This window comes from Choristoneura fumiferana, chromosome 6 (assembly GCF_025370935.1).
Source record: "Choristoneura fumiferana chromosome 6, NRCan_CFum_1, whole genome shotgun sequence".
Lineage (NCBI taxonomy): Eukaryota > Metazoa > Arthropoda > Insecta > Lepidoptera > Tortricidae > Choristoneura > Choristoneura fumiferana.
In genome coordinates this window covers 17,631,036-17,648,489 of record NC_133477.1, presented here as the reverse complement: position 1 = coordinate 17,648,489, position 17,454 = coordinate 17,631,036, and the positions used below count along the sequence as shown (strand labels likewise).

Here is a 17,454-nt window from a genome sequence, read left to right as displayed (position 1 = left end):
TAATGAGTTTACTACAAAACACACCGACTTCCCACAAACAAGGGACTTTAGATTTGAGTCATTTGTCATATGTTCTTGAGGTGCCGCAGCGTAGTGACGAAAAAAATGACAATTAAAAATATTAAAACCACAAAAAAGGGAACAAAACCTAATCCTAATTAAAAATGAAATCAATCTTTGTCAAGGATTTAAGTCATTCGTCGGAAAATTATTTTGACATCGCTTCCCTGTTGTTCCATTAACATACTCTAGAAGTGACCATGGTTGCATTAATTGTATTCAGTTTTGAATAACTGGGCAGTACATATTGTCACTCAAGCGTAATACGTCGCTTGAGAACTTCCTTCTTATTTGTGTACGCGACAACTTGAAGCCTTGAATACTGTAAGCCCACGCTTGATTTGTTACACTTTGTGAATGAATTTCGCAACGTTTTGTTCTGCTAAAAGCGTCTTCGTGCTAATGCAAAGGACCGCCAAACCGAGAATCAATGGTGCCGTTTACGGGAGTGTTGTAATTTATGCCTTTGAACTTTGTTTAGCGGCGGTCAAGAGCAAATTGCACCTTATCAAGGAACACCACCAGAATAAGAATAAGTTACGATGGTCGTACGACAGTCAACAACAAAAATGGGCAACAAATATAAGATTTAGGGGCTGTTTCACCATCCATTGATTAGTGTTAACTGACGGTTAAATGTGATGCCGTCTCCGTCTATTCGATCAAAACAAATAGAGACGGCATCACAATTTAACCGTCAGCTAACACTAATCAATGGATGGTGAAACAGCCCCTTAAATTTAAGGGAAACACACTGGATAGTTCAAGTCACTAGCAGCAATATCTGCCCCAATAAAGCGTGCATAGATATCAGATAAGTATCGTCGATGATACTGCAATACCCGGCGGTAACCGACGTCATCGACGATACGACAATATTGCCAGGGCGCCGGTAGGACGTGTTAGATATTTTTGCATGCTGTGGCTGATATTAGTGTGCTGGTGACTGTACATGGCTAGGTACGAGTATAGCAGTAACTGGTACCTAAGCATTTTGATGTCAGCGGCAGCGGTCAGTCGCGGTAATGAAGGGACGAAGACAATGGGGATTGTGTGAATGTGACCCCAAAATGACTCTGAATTTACGTCGATAATAACAGCTAAATATCCTAATGGCTGGTAGGAGTAAAGAGTTGACTATGACTGAGTGCTACATGTTGAATTGTTGATGCTATATATATGTAATAAAGTTACGAGGTAGAGGTCTGTTGGAAGCATAAGTGGCCATTTCGAGATTGATATTAAGAAATGTATCTCACCGGAGGGTTTTCCAGTCAAGATTGTATAAATTGTTTATTTTATTTATGGACTTATGCGCTTGCTGTTAAATGCGCTAATTGGGTAAAAATAACCTAATTCTATTTCTTAGTCTGCCAGAAAATTTTGGACACGTTTTTGTGAGTCAAATAAGAAATTACAAAGATAGCGCGCCAAAGTTCGGGAGTGCGAGCCCGTGACGTCAATCCTTAGGCCGCTTGTAGACTTCTTCTTGCTTGTAGACTTTCTTAGACCATTTTTTTTGCCGGACACTTGCGGTGTTGTATGGCTTACAATGAAAGTCAGTTTCTATGGGCGTGTATACAAATAAAATGTTTTTTTTTTTTGTTTTTACAAATTACTATATGTAAAGGTAAAACGGAGAAAAAAAATATCGAAGGAAAATTTGTTTACTAGTGTTCACTCGTGGAAATTTGAATAAAAAAAGGGCTGTAGCCCTGGATGCCCTCCCCTAAATCCGGCCCTGCCAAAAGCGTCTTCTATCTAGTTTAGCGGACAAAGGCGGACTCTAGTTGTACTGTGGCCAGTCCTAGCCAAGGTTAACGCGTGAGAAATAAAATGGCAGCTATAAATGTGTCATGAGTAATTGTGAAGTTAACATTTGCATAATCTTGCGCTCGTAAAACTTACGTGTTCGCGTTTATTTATTATGCGCTGAACATGATAGACCTGCTGGGAATTTGTTAAGAGTTATATATTTGAGACATACATACTTAGTTCAAATACTGATCCGATCCAATCCGAAGTAATTAATGCTATAGCGTGAACAAGCTCAGTCGTTCCACAAGTTCCTCTCGTCTTGCCACGTCTTACGGAATTTCCCATGCATCACGGATCCAGCAATTACTTATTTTCGTAGTATTTAAGAGTGCAGGAGGCAGGTACCGTATAATTATGCGTGTCGGCGCGGGGTCAGCCTTTGTCAGACAAAGGACAGTTTTTAGCGTCGTGGGAATGCGGCGGACCTTGGCACATCAGCTGCTTCCTTTTAGGACTAACAATTTGCCTATTTGCTGACAGGCTGCGGTTGCCACCGCCCATGGGAAAAATAGTAAAAACAATTTTATTATAAGTTTCTGCTAACTAGCATACGGATATAATAAGATGGGTAAAAAACAAAGGTGTGTATTCAAAATATTACTTTATTGGTATCTACATTACATATTCATAATGCGAATATTAATTTAAGTTATATTACATAAATGACAACGAAATAATTGATTTTTAAAGTTATAATAAACATGACTTCGACCATGACGGTCTTTGGAAATAATATATAAAAAGTCCATTGTGTATATCAATATTAACAATTTGATTTCTGATAAAATGTGTGTAAAGGATAAAATTAGGTAATTTATGTAAATAGCACCTTTTTAGAAACTGTGGAAGAAGAATAGATAAGAAGGTAGAAAACTACCCTAAAACTGTTTAAACTCCAAATTCGGAAACTGAGGGTACAAAATTTTTGTCGATGGAAATAACAATACTATTTATAACATAATACGAATTCCATAAACAACAAAACATTAAAATGATCTACATTAAGCACTATTTTGAGAATATTTTGTGATACATTGTACCCTGTTCATATTATTATATTAGAATGTTAAAAATGTAGGTACTTGGAATATAACACACACGTTATATATTTATTAAACTAAACAAAAATAATAAAAATGTACGTTTAAAATATATTAAGTTTACAATAATATGTATCATTTTGGTGGTTAATAAGAATGCGATTATGAAAAACATTCACCTAAGTTGAGCTAAGTTAAATTAAAGATTCTTTTCATAAACATTTTTCATAAACTATATCCGCTAAAAGTACTTTGACTGGAATGAAAATAGAAGTGCTTACTCGACTTGCTTATATTGGTTGCTGGAAATTGATAAACGCCAATTCTGTCTTAGAATCCTATTCTCATTTCAATCTCACGACGACCGCAGTACATCTTATCCATAAATTACATTGAGCCTTATATCGAAAGACACAGAACAAAAAATATACAATGTATTATCCTCAAAAAATTTTCAATAAAATTATTTGAACCAATGACAATGTATCGCGGTGCCGAATATCTTAAAATAAAAATACTACCCTCAGCACACGTTTTCAAAATTACAATTTCAGATCTTTAAGGACGGATTTTTGTGTCGAAGCGTGATTAAACACTATACATGCATTGCTTGGTGCTTATTCTTACAATAAACATTATACACTGCATTTGAGTCCATTTTTTTTTTATGGTTGGTCTAGCTTGTTCATGTGTTGAAACCTGAAACAAAAACTAATATTAGATTTTTTAACTGATAGCACTTATTCAATTATCTTAGGGAATATCAGCGAAATTTATGTATATTTTAGGTTGTGTTATTGGCATGGCAGTTATGGTAATCGTAGAGGTACAACATGGCAAGGGCGGATCCGATGGGCATGTCCACAACCCTAATAGACTAGTAATGACACACTTTCAAAAGTCGTTCATGAGTCGTGATTGTTCATGAGCCAGCTTGTACTCCGACTCGCACTTGGCCGATTTTTGGGTGGCTGTGACCACAACCTTTTTTGAGGGCTGCAACATGGTATCCAACCACACCCAACATGCACTATGTTGGATAATGTTGAATGTCTGCGATCGCATGGCGGTCCCATAACGGCAGTGGACAAATACCAATGTGTTTCTAGTGGGTAGATCTGTAAAGATTGAGCCCTACATAATTTTCCATTGTGTTCCATTGTAACCTCAGTGTTTTACCGCCGACGCGCGTATGTATTGAATAGAATAGAATAGAATAGAATACTCAGCCGTTTAGACGGCAGCTAAGCGTTGCGGTGCGGGTTAAAGCTACGTTGCTCTAATCCCAGCACCTTAGACGTACGATTTTCAGTGCGTGCCGGGACTATGCCGATTGTAAGCGGCAACCTCGTGCCCTATCCGGCCTGGCCGCTCTGTCCGCAGAGCGAGTGTCCCCGACTCACCGTCCTCGGGCTCGTGCCGGTGTCGCTCGTGGCGCTGGTCGCGCTGCAGCTGCACGTACTGGCGCACCAGCCGCGCCACCTCGTGCGCCTGCTCGGCCTGCAGACGCGTCACTCGCTGCTGCAGTAGCGATCCGCATTTCACGTCCAGGAACAGCGTGCCGTCTTCCGAACGGACCTATTGAAAAATCAATAATGTCGTCAATATTAATAATAAATAATAAATAAATATCACGGGACAATTTACACCAATTGACCTAGTCCCAAAGTAAGCTTAGCAAAGCTTGTGTTATGGGTATTAAGCAACGGATAAATATAATTATATAGATAGATATATACTTAAATACATATTAAACACCCAAGACCCGAGAACAAACATTCGTATTTTTCATACAAATATCTGCCCCGACACGGGAATCGAACCCGTGACCTCAAGCTTCGTAGTCAGGTTCTCTAACCACTAGGCCATCTGGTCGTCGAAAAAAAAGGAAAAAGAAAAAAATATATAGTTATTTCACTCTGAATAGCGTAAAATTTTAGCATTATGTATATTAGCCTGCGCTTAGTAGTTTAAAAGACATCAGCACCCATTGTCAGAGGCCTTATTGTCAAACACGCTCGCGATCGCATATTATACAATATTTTCCTGCCCTTAATTTTTTTACCATTTGAGGAAAAAAAGTGATGACTGATGAAAGCGATTGTAATGACGAGTGCGTTGGACTATTGTCTAGTTATTGCCTCAGCTCCCGTCTATTCACATCGTCGTCGTAAGGCTTACCTTCCTGGTGGAAATCAGGTCAGCGTAAGGCCAGTGGGTGTCGGTGTCATGTGTGTGTGCGTCCAGTAAGTGCACTCCTCGGCGATTGAGCGCCAGCACGTGCTCGCGCCAGTCGGCCGGCCCGCCGCCGCCCACGCGCCGCACCGCGAAGAACGACGACCCGAATAGAGGCCAGCGGGAGAGCACCTGGGAACAACAGTAGTACGTAGTTTGTAACTTGTTGTTGGTAAGAAGTTGGCGTGCGGTGGGTCAATCCCAGTAATAGGTAACTGCTAGTTTGTGCCTGCAGCAGCGCGCCCGCCCACTGCAGCAGGGTCGCTCAATGCAGTCCTCAGGTTGTTACAACCGTCCAAACCAAAGATGCAGCTACAGGGTTTGACACGCCCTTACTAGAAAGAGGCATGGTGAAATAGTATATTATCCTAAAAGGCAGCTTGCTATGTTTTCGGTGAGCTCTGTTTATCGGAAGGAAGTAAAAAGGAGTTCATCGTAGATATTTAACATATATGTTTGAACTTCGGTGTGTCTTTACCAAAGGGCTGCTTAATATGCTGAAGCTAAACCGGTTCTTTGATAAAACATTTACAAGGTAACGTGATTTTAACACTAAAAAGTTTGTCTTACCTAAAGCACCCATTTCGGATGCAAGTGGGAATCTGTCATAAAACAAATCAAAATATACCTGTAGCACTTTAGATTTGGCTGCGGCAGGGCTAAGCGTGCGAGCGGCAGGCCATTCGGCCGCCACCCACGTCGCCCACTTGTTCGGCCGGGGTTCCCTCAGCGCCAGGAGCGGCTTCGGGAGTAAGAACTTGAGGTCTCTTGCGTGGGGCGCGTCGGGGAGACCCGCCGCGCGGTGTAACAGGGCTGCGACGAGGGCCACATCTCGCAGGACCGCGGCCGCAGGGGCGCCGCCGCCCGGCAGGACTAGTAACAAGCCTTCTAGGTAGTCTGGAGCCACCTGTAAATAATAAAATTGAAATACCTATTCAGTGAAAATACCGTGGGCGTGGTTAGACTGAACTGTCTGTGATAACGTATCTTGTTGTACGACACCAAAAGATCTTAACTTATATCAGCGACCAGCATGGTACTCAATAGTGGACGCTATCCATGTCACGGACGTACACTGTTTAGCCCTTGCCTAAGGATCTGAACAACCATTGGTCTTGTAATACCTACAGCCAAAGGTTTACTCGCTGGTTATCCATATGTCTCACCAGTAGATATGTCATGATCACGATTATTTAGGGCCTCCGCTAACTCTCGCAGGTGCACAGCGCGGGCAGCAATAGGTTTCAATGAGCAGGCAGAGACCCGTCTTACGCAACGGTGCTCCATTAGAGGACATAAAACAAGCACGCTGCGCGGGGGCCAAACCGTGCACTCGCGGGAGTTACGGCAACATTTGTGGCTTAAATATTATTAGTTTTTTTTTTGCGAATACATGTAGTTAGAGCTCGCTATAGCTAAAATCAGACAACAGCGTCTATGTTTTTGTATAATTTACCTGGTTGAAGAGTACTTCAGTATAGAGCGGCGGCGCGTCCTGCCGCAGCGGATGGTGCCACACGCTGCGGCAGAAGATGAGGTAGAACGGGTGGTGGGCTCTCTGCAGCTCCGTAGTCACGTCCAGCACGTACTCGTCGCCGGCGAGTGGCATCGTCAGTGCGTCGCCTGCCACGATGCAATAGAGGGAGAACTCTGCGCGTTCACCCTCACTTGTCACACCGATCTAACGAACAATTTAGTATTTATTTATTTGGCAAAAACATACATAAGGCCTTATTCTAAAGTCTCTTACAATATTATATAGCCACAATTTTAATAAAATTAGGTAAGTAAGCTAATTAATTACATTAGGCAACGTTAAAACTTAAAAACTATGCTGACCTAATGCTACACTTCAAATTAAGACTAAGTTCAAACTATTATGGCACAATGATATTACTGCAATGAGGATAAGTAGATAGTAAGTTAGAACAGATAGTGGGGCGCATCATTTCGTTTTACCTAATTTCACTTGTGAAATCACAATTAATGTCCTCAAAAGATTATATTCGCATAGCATTATCAGTTGTTCTTGGCCCATGAAGGCTCTCAACCCGACTTAGCAGCGCAACTGCTAAAAAAATGACAACTAAATTTATAAAACGGCTAAAGGAAAACTAAAAGACTTTTAGGTAAAAATGGTAATTGAGCGTTACGTAACGTTTCAAGGAGGGTAGGTACAGAAAAACGTTGGGTTGTACGTACCAGGTCGCACAGCTCGTCCACGATGTCCCGGACGACGGTGGCGCAGCGCGTATTGACGACGCGCTCGGCGCCACCCGGCAGCCGGTACAGTTGCCGCCGGGCCGACCGACCCGCAGACACTGCCGTCACCTGCACAATAAATGACACTATAGATTTCGAATCCAAACACCAAAGGCCGCCCTTGCACGGTCTAAGGCTATGTATTACCGCGCTGCCCGCTGACCGCGCGGTTTTAACGCGCCGTCTCTTTCTCAAGTAATACTTTGAAGAGGGACGGCGACTAAAGAGAAGGGAAGAGGCGATTTTATTAGCCCCGTTTTAGCCGTCGTCCCTCTTCAAACGTACGTAGCCCAAGGTTTTAAAAAGTTACAGTTCCACACATTAAGACGTTGATGCACGTTCGTGCTGTGACGCTACAAAATTGCATACATTGTCTAAAGGCGTAGTGTATTGGGCGGCAAAAATACATCGATATGTGTACATTATGTATATAATACTTATATATTTTTTGTTTGAGTTTTTGAATCTCTGACAATATAAATAAAACTTTCGAGTGTTGTGCGAACACACCTGACTTGTTCGTCTGGATGTGGTCTTCAGGCGCCCGGCGAACTTCATGTTACACCATATCCACTGACATTTTGATGGCGTCGTATTCAACATTTTTAGTTCCGTACTACAAGCCACAAAGGGGAAACCTTATTCTTTGTATGTGCCACAATTATGCCCATAGCATAGCATTGATTATCAAAAGCAAAGGATTAGTTTCAATGGCAAAAAAACCAAGACCTTTTAACAGTTTCTTTGTCATTTTCCAGAAGAAATATTTCTTTTATCCCGATGCGTTGTGCTTACCTCCTCGACACTCGGTACATTCTTGCGGCCGCCGCAGCGCAGCGTCTTCCGGAGGTTGGCGAGGCACACGGCCGCAGTGCCTTGGCACGGTCGCCTCCGGTCTGCCGCCGCCGCAGACAGATATTCCACTAGGAATGGCCTGGAAACAAATCAATATTGAAACTGTCAGTATTTTATTTTTATTGTCTTATATGCCTTCGCAAAGTGTTTCTTACTACCACAAGGCAACGAAGAGACCCATAGCGTAAAAGACGATGAGATTTCTACAACGCCGATGGTATGGTATCTAAGTGCTGAGTAGTGAGTTTTACTCCAGGGTTTTACGCCACAAATATTAAAATTTGCCTCAAGAGTGCAGCTACTGACAGCTTCGACCTTTTAATTTTAAACTCCTAGAGCAAGTTTTCTTTTTTTTTTTTTAGGTTTAATGGCAAAAACAGAACTCTTACAGTTTTCGTACGTCCGTGTGTCGACACTTAGCTCAGAAACTTGGTATCGTAGTTACTTAGGAATCTGGAATTTGGCTTGGATGTACATTATAACTAAATAACCCGCCAAACCAGATAAAATGGTAATATAAAAAAAACGTGTCCTCGTAAACCGGGGAGGTTTTATGTCGTATAATCCATGCTGTGGGGGTGTCGTTGGATAATAGCTCTTTCAAAAATATAGTAGGTTTGCGTAAATTTGTGAAGGTGTTAAATTTCGTCTCAAATGTCGGGCAAGACGTGATCAGACTTCGCTGTATCAAGCATACCTGAGCGTATCGGAACTGGTGAAGTAGGCGGCGAGGATGGACATGAGCCGCCAGGCGCGTTGGCACGAGTCGGCGGCCGGCGAGCGATTCGACGTGGTCTGCTTCATCAGTTGGCAGTACACCTCGTCGCGAAGCTCTGGCACTGCGTGGCAGTGCTGTTGACAAATAAATCCAGATTCAGGTTGGTCAGCGCTAGTTACTTTTGGTGGCGAGTGTTCGTTCATTGTGGCGTTCTAAGGGGGAGGCCTTTGTTCAACAGTGGACGTCTTCCGGTTGACAATAAGAGGTTAATTTATAATGGGCTTACGTTTGACCACGACTGAAGGTATATTTGGTTAAAACTTCCTTCCGTCAATTTTCACATGAGAGCTATTCTTTTTGTGCAAATTTGAAGAGGGCATTTGACTCCTGCCCCCACTTCCGCGGTCGCTGATTAAGTGAACGACAATGATGACAAATTGTTATGAATTTGGTAATTACCATAGCAAATTATCTTGATTTATATGCTCGACAAACATCCGCTTAGCTCATAAATCTTTTTCTATTCCGGAAGCTAAAAACCTGTCATATTGACCCCAAATAACTATCGATCTTCTGTCTACAAAACTCTCTAAAAGAAAATAGATGTCACGATGACAAATTGTTTTTTGCGTAAATAGAGCTAAAAAGGATATTGACCATAATATATTGACCGGCGCGGCGCCTGTCACTTCTGAACACAATGTCAACATATCAAGCGTAAGTGACACCACGCCTGTAGAGTCAGCAGCAGAAGTGGATGAGCAGTTGCGGTGCTTAAGATGAACTATACATACGACTCTAATACCAAGGTAATAAGAGTGTGTAGGTCATTTTGAGCACCGTAACTACTCATCTACTTCTGTGGCTGACTGTACATTGACAAATGATTCATTCTAACAATCAGTGACAGTCATCGTACATCTGCACCATAACCTCTCATAACTCGTTTTCTAGAACTTTTTTACCGGACTACAGACAAGTTAAGTGCACTCTACCCTGGCAAAATTTAATTGCCCACTGATCTACAGTCATATTTTTTTTTAAACTAACTAACAATCAGCGACGTGGTGTGAGCATTTCGTTAGGCATATACCTATTTCTCATCACTGAAGTCAGTGACGTCACGTAATAAAATTTAATTAGAATCGAGTAATTACGTATAGTCAGTCACACCACTGATAACTACCAATCAATAGCTTAAAATAATGTCGACTTACCATAAGCACAGTATAAACACATTTGACTTCAGTCAGGTCCTGGTGCATCGCCCTCTCATTGGGGGCGAGATCTCCACAATACGCCCGTATACAAGTAAAGCATTCTAAGGCGGCCGGAGTGAGCCCTGGAGCCAGACGCAGCAATGGCGCGCGAAGTGCCGTCGCCTGCCATTTCACCACATCTGTTTGTGCCTTCCACGTCCATTCGTTCCGCTTAGCTTTACTTTTGAGCGATGAGTCTGCTTTAAGAATTTCTAGTCTGTGGAAAATAAACAATATTTTTTGTCAATGTTGTAATTTAGTTGTATTGTTTTGAATGTTTGTTGCTGCTGTATCTAGTACTATATAAATGTCCAAAGAAAATAGATGAAATATCTGCGAAATCCATTTAAGTAAGTCTTTCAGGGGTTATTGTTATTTGGCAAATTTTATACTATTTATGAATAGCAACAAATAACGAAATCTATCATTAAAGAGAAAGCCTCTAGGGATTTTACACTTCTAATTGTAATAAATAAGAACCTTAAAGCGCAGCTTAGCAATTATGTACTATTTCTGTGGTAACCACGTCCACACAGTAATTATGTCTCAATTAAGCTAGCGTGATGCTTTTCGTTGCCAAACGGATTCTACCTTTTCCCGTTCGTATCTGATTGGATTGCATGTTTTTATTCCGATTTGAACAATCGTCGGCTTGGCTCGCGTGATCTTGCGATAAAATCAGATTTTCTAATACCGGGCAAAGAAAAGCCAGTGATGGGCAAAAAGTATGGCCAAATTAATAGTATATGTCTCGCGCTAATTATTATATTCTTCATCCTGCAGAATAAAATACAATAATAGATATACTATAGGTAAAGGAGCACCTAGACTAGCATCGTAGTTCGTGCCGGGTTAATGTATATTAAAAAAACTCAAAACAAAATGCATTTTTGGCATAATTCTGGCCCTCCTCTAAAATATTTGTAACTGGCCGCCATGAAGAAAGTTACCCACTATATAGGTACTGATGTACCTAAGCAATTTTCAACACACTTATGTTACCATGAGTAAATAAAACAATATAATAAGTTTTAAATACTATTTTTTCAAAATGGCCGCGCCACTTGACAGTACATTTTAAATATGGCGCTGCCACTCCAAGGGACTCCAAGAAACTCTGACATTTTAACATTGTATTTTACATTGATTGATAGGCACGTACAACTTGCAATTAACCAATAAGATTTTCAGTCAAGATGTACCTAACACGGTAGCCTTACGGTAGCCTAAATATATAAATTTAATTTAAAAATCCAGTTTCAATGTTTTTATAAATATCATATTGCAATAAAAAAACAAGTTATTACGACATCCAATGAATATTATGAATTTTAAGCTTTGTAATGTAATACGTTCGATTTAATTTTGCTGTGTGCGAATTAAAATTTATGATGAGTTCATTTGAATAACGGCCCTCAAGAACTAGATTATTTTTGCCGTGGTTATGCGAATATTTTCGTCTTGCATAAGGTGGAGATTTTCCTTCGTGTAATAGTGTAGGTAACCTAATGTTATGTAGGTAGCCATTAAATCAGTACATACATAAATGAATTAACGGCCATTTGTAAGATTATCTCAGTTTTGAAGTAGGTACCTACCAAATTATAACAATATATATAAACCTCCGAAGACGGTAAAAGATTATTTAAATTATGAAAAAAATGAAACAATTTTATGAAAATTGTGTACTGTAAGAGGCCGAGGTAGATCATTTTGTTTAATAACTAGCTTATGTCCGCGGCTTCGCCCGCGTGGAACTCGGTTATCGCGCGCTATTCCCTCGGTAGCTGTGCATTTTTCTGGGATAAAAAGTAGCCTATGTCACTCTCTGGCCCATAAACTATCTCTATGCCAAAAATTACGTCAATCCGTCGCTCCGTTTCGACGTGAAAAACGGATAAACATACAAACACACACACTATCACATTTACAATTATTAGTATGGATTCTTCACGATCTGTATCTGCATTTTCCTGTTTGACGTTTAAATAGCTATCTACCTATATACTTAGACTAGTGCTAATGGTTCATCAAAAATAAAAATAATAATAATTTTAGGTATTTTGGTTTAGGTAATAGGCTGCATTAGGTAGTAATTAAAAATATAATTGCTGTGTAAAAAAAAAACTGTTTATTTCTCTGAAAATTATTTTCTGTTCACTATTTGTCTGTACTGTCAGCTTCAGTAAAACATGATCCCACTGCGGTACATACATAGTATATCGTAGGGGGTCATTTTTCTCTGCAGCTGACTTTACTTTAACAAGCTTTTCGCTGGAATTGATGGAAAAATGATATTGACATTCGATACAATCTGCCAAAGAAATAAATCATCCTTAGATTGACTGTGAAAAGGTTCCACCCTGATATGTGATTCAGTTTCCTCTACTTTATCGTAGAGTTAAGCTGGTAGGGTGTTTCTAATACGAGTAGAATTAATTCGATTTAGTTACTTCTGCCTACTTATTTTAAGTGTTATCCGGCATTTTATATGTAGTTAACTAGTCCGATAGGAAATTTATTACGTCTTCGATCATTCGCGTTGTCGCCTTTCTTAACCTATCACGAACTACACGTTTCGTGCGAACGTGACAAAGTGGCCGTTGTTTTTCTTAAAAACCGGCCAAGAGCGTGTCGAACACGCCCGAAATAGGGTTCCGTAGCCATTAGGAAAAAATTAAGTAATATTTTTCTTAGGATTTCGTATTTTATACGGAATCTTCCAAGTTTAGGTATATTTTATACCTTAGGCTGCTATTTAAGAGTAACACTACTAATAATTCTCAAGCAAACTTAGCCGTTATAGTTTTCCTTAAAAGTTTGATATACTTACTACCATACTGAATTTTTTCAAAACTTTCCACCCACCTGTTTAGATTTTAGAGGGGGGGGGACGCTCTATTTTAATGAAAATTTGCACTTAAAAGTTGAATATTTCGCAAAAAAATCAATGAATCGAAAAATCGTCTGAGCAAACCCCTAATGGTTAACCTAACCTAATGGTTAAAAGAACTATCCAACGATACCCCACTATATAGGGTTTGATGAGAAAAAAAAATCACCCCTACTTTAGGTACGTCTATGGGAGGTTACCTAAAAAAATTTTTTTTAAGTTTTTAATTGTACCATTTTGTCGACATATTTTACATATAATTATATCCGTGCAAAATTACAGCTTTCTAGCATTGATAGTCCCTGAGCAAAGCCGTGGACGGACGGACAGTCAGACATGGCGGAACCCTAAAAAAAAGACTTCTGTCCAACGCGTGGTGTAGGGGTTATAGCACGCAGCACGGAATACTGAGCACCTGGGTTCAATTCCCAGCGCTGGTCTCTTTTTCAGGTTTTTCTATGTGCATAAGGGTTCCGTTTTTGCCATTTTGGCTCCGGAACCCTAAAAACGACAAACAACTGATTAAGCAATGTACTTTCAGAACTTGATTAACGATCGAGGAAAGTAGTGGATTTTCTCCTCATTGTAATATCACACATTATCGTAAAAAAGAAACAACAAACATGCTCGCAACAAAGACAAAAACTCCCAAAATTATCAGCGATGTCCGTTCACACATTCAAAACACAACACAATTATATCATGGCATTGTTCCCTTGTTTAAAACTAACACAGCCACTACACAAAACAAAAGCTCACAGAAATGCGGCGACAAACTCGTCATCGGTGCTCTCGTGACGATCATCACCATCACCGGAGAGGCTGTCTCCCGAGATGTCCACCTCCGACTGATCACCGCTCGACTCGGCCGACATCGTGCGACTGCCGGCGCCGCACGCGCCGATCAGCGAAAGTATCGAATTGGGGAGGAAGCGATTACGGATTGCGATACGTATAATTTTGCATTTCATTGCGGATTTCAAATGTTTGTTTATGTACGGCCTATTACGAAATGTATTACGACGCTTCCTGATTCAGTCCATTTTTAGAAACCTTCCGCGAAGCTTTGTTAAGCATTATTGTTTTTTTTTAACAAAGAGTGTGATAACTGCGATAACACGTAAACATACACATTATTATATTACGTCTGTCAATTTAACAGGATCTACAGTAATCCGATACCTCAATTCCACGCTACAGTTACTTAGCTTTTAATTAAAAGCGCTACCTACATTGTTTCGGATTCACAACATTAAATGGGTGTGTTTGATTTATTTGCAACTATTAAATTTATTGCTGTAGCGGTCGACCTGATTAATTGAAAAAGAGAACTACCTACTTCACTGCGTAAAAAATGTTATTAACCGGATATTTCCACTTATATTAGAAGAAAATGAAATAGACTGGGTGCATATTATGCTCGGAAAGCCTAAAACTAAAGCTGTCCAAAAGTATTTCTGTTAAATTCTTGCTCATACAGTGAAGAGTTTAATAGAGAGATTACTGTAGTGTGCTAAACAATCGAACATTAATAAAGTAGATTTATAAATCGGTTTTAAATGCAGACAGACGTGGAGATATTTTTCAAAATATGAAAATGCAATATTATTTATTACTAGCTGGTGCACGCGGCTTCGCCCCCGTTGTTGTTTTTCTTCCATAAAAACCTTCTCCTGACAATAACGAACGCAACAAAATGAGAATAAGCGAAATCGGTCCAGCCGGTTCCCGAGTTTTGCGCTTATCAACACATTTAAGGATTCATTTTTATTTATATAGATAGATAATTCACATGCGACACAAACACGGGTTAGCTTTGATACCGCTTTTAAAACACACGGTACAAATTTCATCAAAGTTTAATTATTACTCTATTGATTTTGAATTATTCTGAAGGTACAATTACAGTAATAACTACTTACCCTGAAAATAACCTAACTACACATATAACTCGTAGGTACCTCTACAATTCGCCTAAGTTTTTTTTATCGTTTCGATTTTAGGCGATTCGACGGCGTTGACGCACCTTCTGCGTTTAACTTAATTGTCGGGTTGGGTGGACCACGCAACACATGGCTAATCGGTTGTCTTCGCTCGCCGGATAGTTATAAATCCGACACACTTGACGTTAGGACCAAGTAATTAATATTAACACAATAATTACCACACTCTTTCTTTGGCAAGCTTATGTAAACAATGTTTAAAGACGCGCTTTGAAGAAATATTTTGACCGGTCCGGTGAAATGATGGTATGGTAGGCATCTACCTATAGTTAATTTAAGAAAAAAAATAGAACATTTTGCACACACACATATACTTAATAGACAGGTAACTTTACTATTAAACGTTTTTTAAAGTTCTATCCAATCGCAACAATCCCTGGTCCAAACACACTCGAACACTATTACGGAAAGAACTTTGGATGTAACAGTTAACACGAACGTAACACCAATCGCAACAACCCACAAGTCACGACGATGGTTATTTATAATCACAGACACCTCTGCATCAAACTAATATCATATCGGAAACAAAAACATCGCAGCGGAGGGAAAGCGTACACTCGTAGGTCACGCACTCACGATGGTAACATGCGAGAAATTTACCAAATTATAGGTAATATTCACACTTTCGGCGAACCATTTAGAAGCCAGACTAAGCCTGTAGAAGGGTGTCTGAAAATAGTTTAGTTCAGATACTCTTCTATCGCAGTTAGGCTTGTTGAAAAGAGGTCCAAGGTCGGGATACTTGCACGCAGTGCTTGATCCTGGTGAGAGCTGAGCACGGCATGTTCAACAGGCGCTCCGAGACTGTCCCGCGCGACCCCGGGCTCCGAGCCTCAACGTTCCACCTGAACGAAGCTCAACGCTCAACTAACCAGGGCTGTGCATAGTTTTTCCGAAACGTTTTTATGGCGCATTGTTTTGTTCAATGGTAGCTGACAAAACTGTTGCCCAAGATTCTCATTACGAAAAACGCTCTTTTCGTACATTTAGGTCAGTGGATGTGTACGACCGTTGTATGTCAGCGTGATTGTTAGCTAATCGGGCCTGTAATGTCTATTTCTGATGTGACTTTTATGAATGGTGAGCTTCGTGCGTGCGAGCACAAGTTTTTGTGCTCATTACTTACACGTCTTAATTTAAGTTTCAACATTAATGTTACAGTTAATTACAATACACTGCATCATTATTTCATTGTATAATTATTTACGGGTATTATTATAACCAATTTCAAGCACAGTGGCTTGCCTAAAAAAGGCTAAAACTTAACAATGACAATCACAAACATTCGGCAATTTCTCGTCTACGTATTTTATTAAATTCCAAGTAAATTCATATCTAGGCGCTTCCATGTATGCAGCTTATTGAATTTATAATACAATTTTAACACACTCAAGCAAGACTGATTAAAAAAAAATGATAGCTATTTAAACTAAAAACACAACCCTGGAAGAGAAATAGCAAAAGTCGACGCAAAAACTATACAAGAGTGAACATTCCGAGAACAAAGCACGTAAGCATTCAATGTAAATACGCGTGTGGAAACGTAACAGTGCGCAATTAAAGAGTTACAGGTGTCTATAGGATGCTCTATTGTCGAGGACAAGTTCACAAGTTACAGGTATTCTTGCTTCTTCCCAGGCCCATTTGCTCTAGACTCTAGGGCAATAACGTTATGGGTAAAAAAAGTGAATAAAGGCCTTTTTCGCATGTACAGTCAAGGGCATAAATATCTATACAGCCATAGCGTCAAATAAATATATGTATAACATCGACCTTATGTGCTTAGTGGCATAAAGGTGAATAGGTATTTTTGATATCTTGGTAACGTATATAATACATAATTAATATGGAACTTAAGTAATTTTTAGAGTACGGAACGTCAACGTTTCTAGTTATGCAAACACTTTACTGCTTCAACGCAATCCGTATATAACAAATTGTTCTGCAATTGAAAAAATACTCTAAAATGTATAAAGTGAAAATTAAGTATAGTATGTCCACGTAATTTAACACGAAAAATATTAAAAAACTTTCGTAGTTACATAGAACATCTTTGTTCGTCGTGCTAATACGTACGTAACTATAAACGTACTCTGTGCTATAAACAAAAAAGTCTTTGTACATATTTTAGTGAACTATACACGATCACATCTTATTGGCATTGAACAAAAAAATACTCAGTGATATTGAAATCGACCGAGCGACAAGAAAAGAAACGATCGCAAAAAAACGACTACGCCCACTGGGGTGTAAGAGGCAATTAATTACGGGCTGTTTGCTAATTACTTGTAATAGCTTTATCTGATAG

At 39.8% G+C, this 17,454-nt stretch overlaps 1 protein-coding gene across 1 annotated transcript; it reads right to left on the bottom strand.

Moving 5' to 3' along the window:
- Nucleotides 1–2,462: 2,462 nt before the first annotated feature.
- On the bottom strand, nt 2,463–10,464 carry LOC141429220 (unconventional myosin-XV-like; the record flags this gene model as incomplete). Its single annotated transcript, XM_074089493.1, is given in 9 exon segments — nt 2,463–3,617; nt 4,322–4,496; nt 5,100–5,285; nt 5,782–6,060; nt 6,610–6,834; nt 7,356–7,484; nt 8,211–8,349; nt 8,968–9,122; nt 10,206–10,464. Coding segments are annotated over 9 exon segments (1,561 nt in total), but the record flags the coding sequence as incomplete, so codon positions are not given.
- Between the last annotated feature and the right edge of the window lie 6,990 nt (nt 10,465–17,454).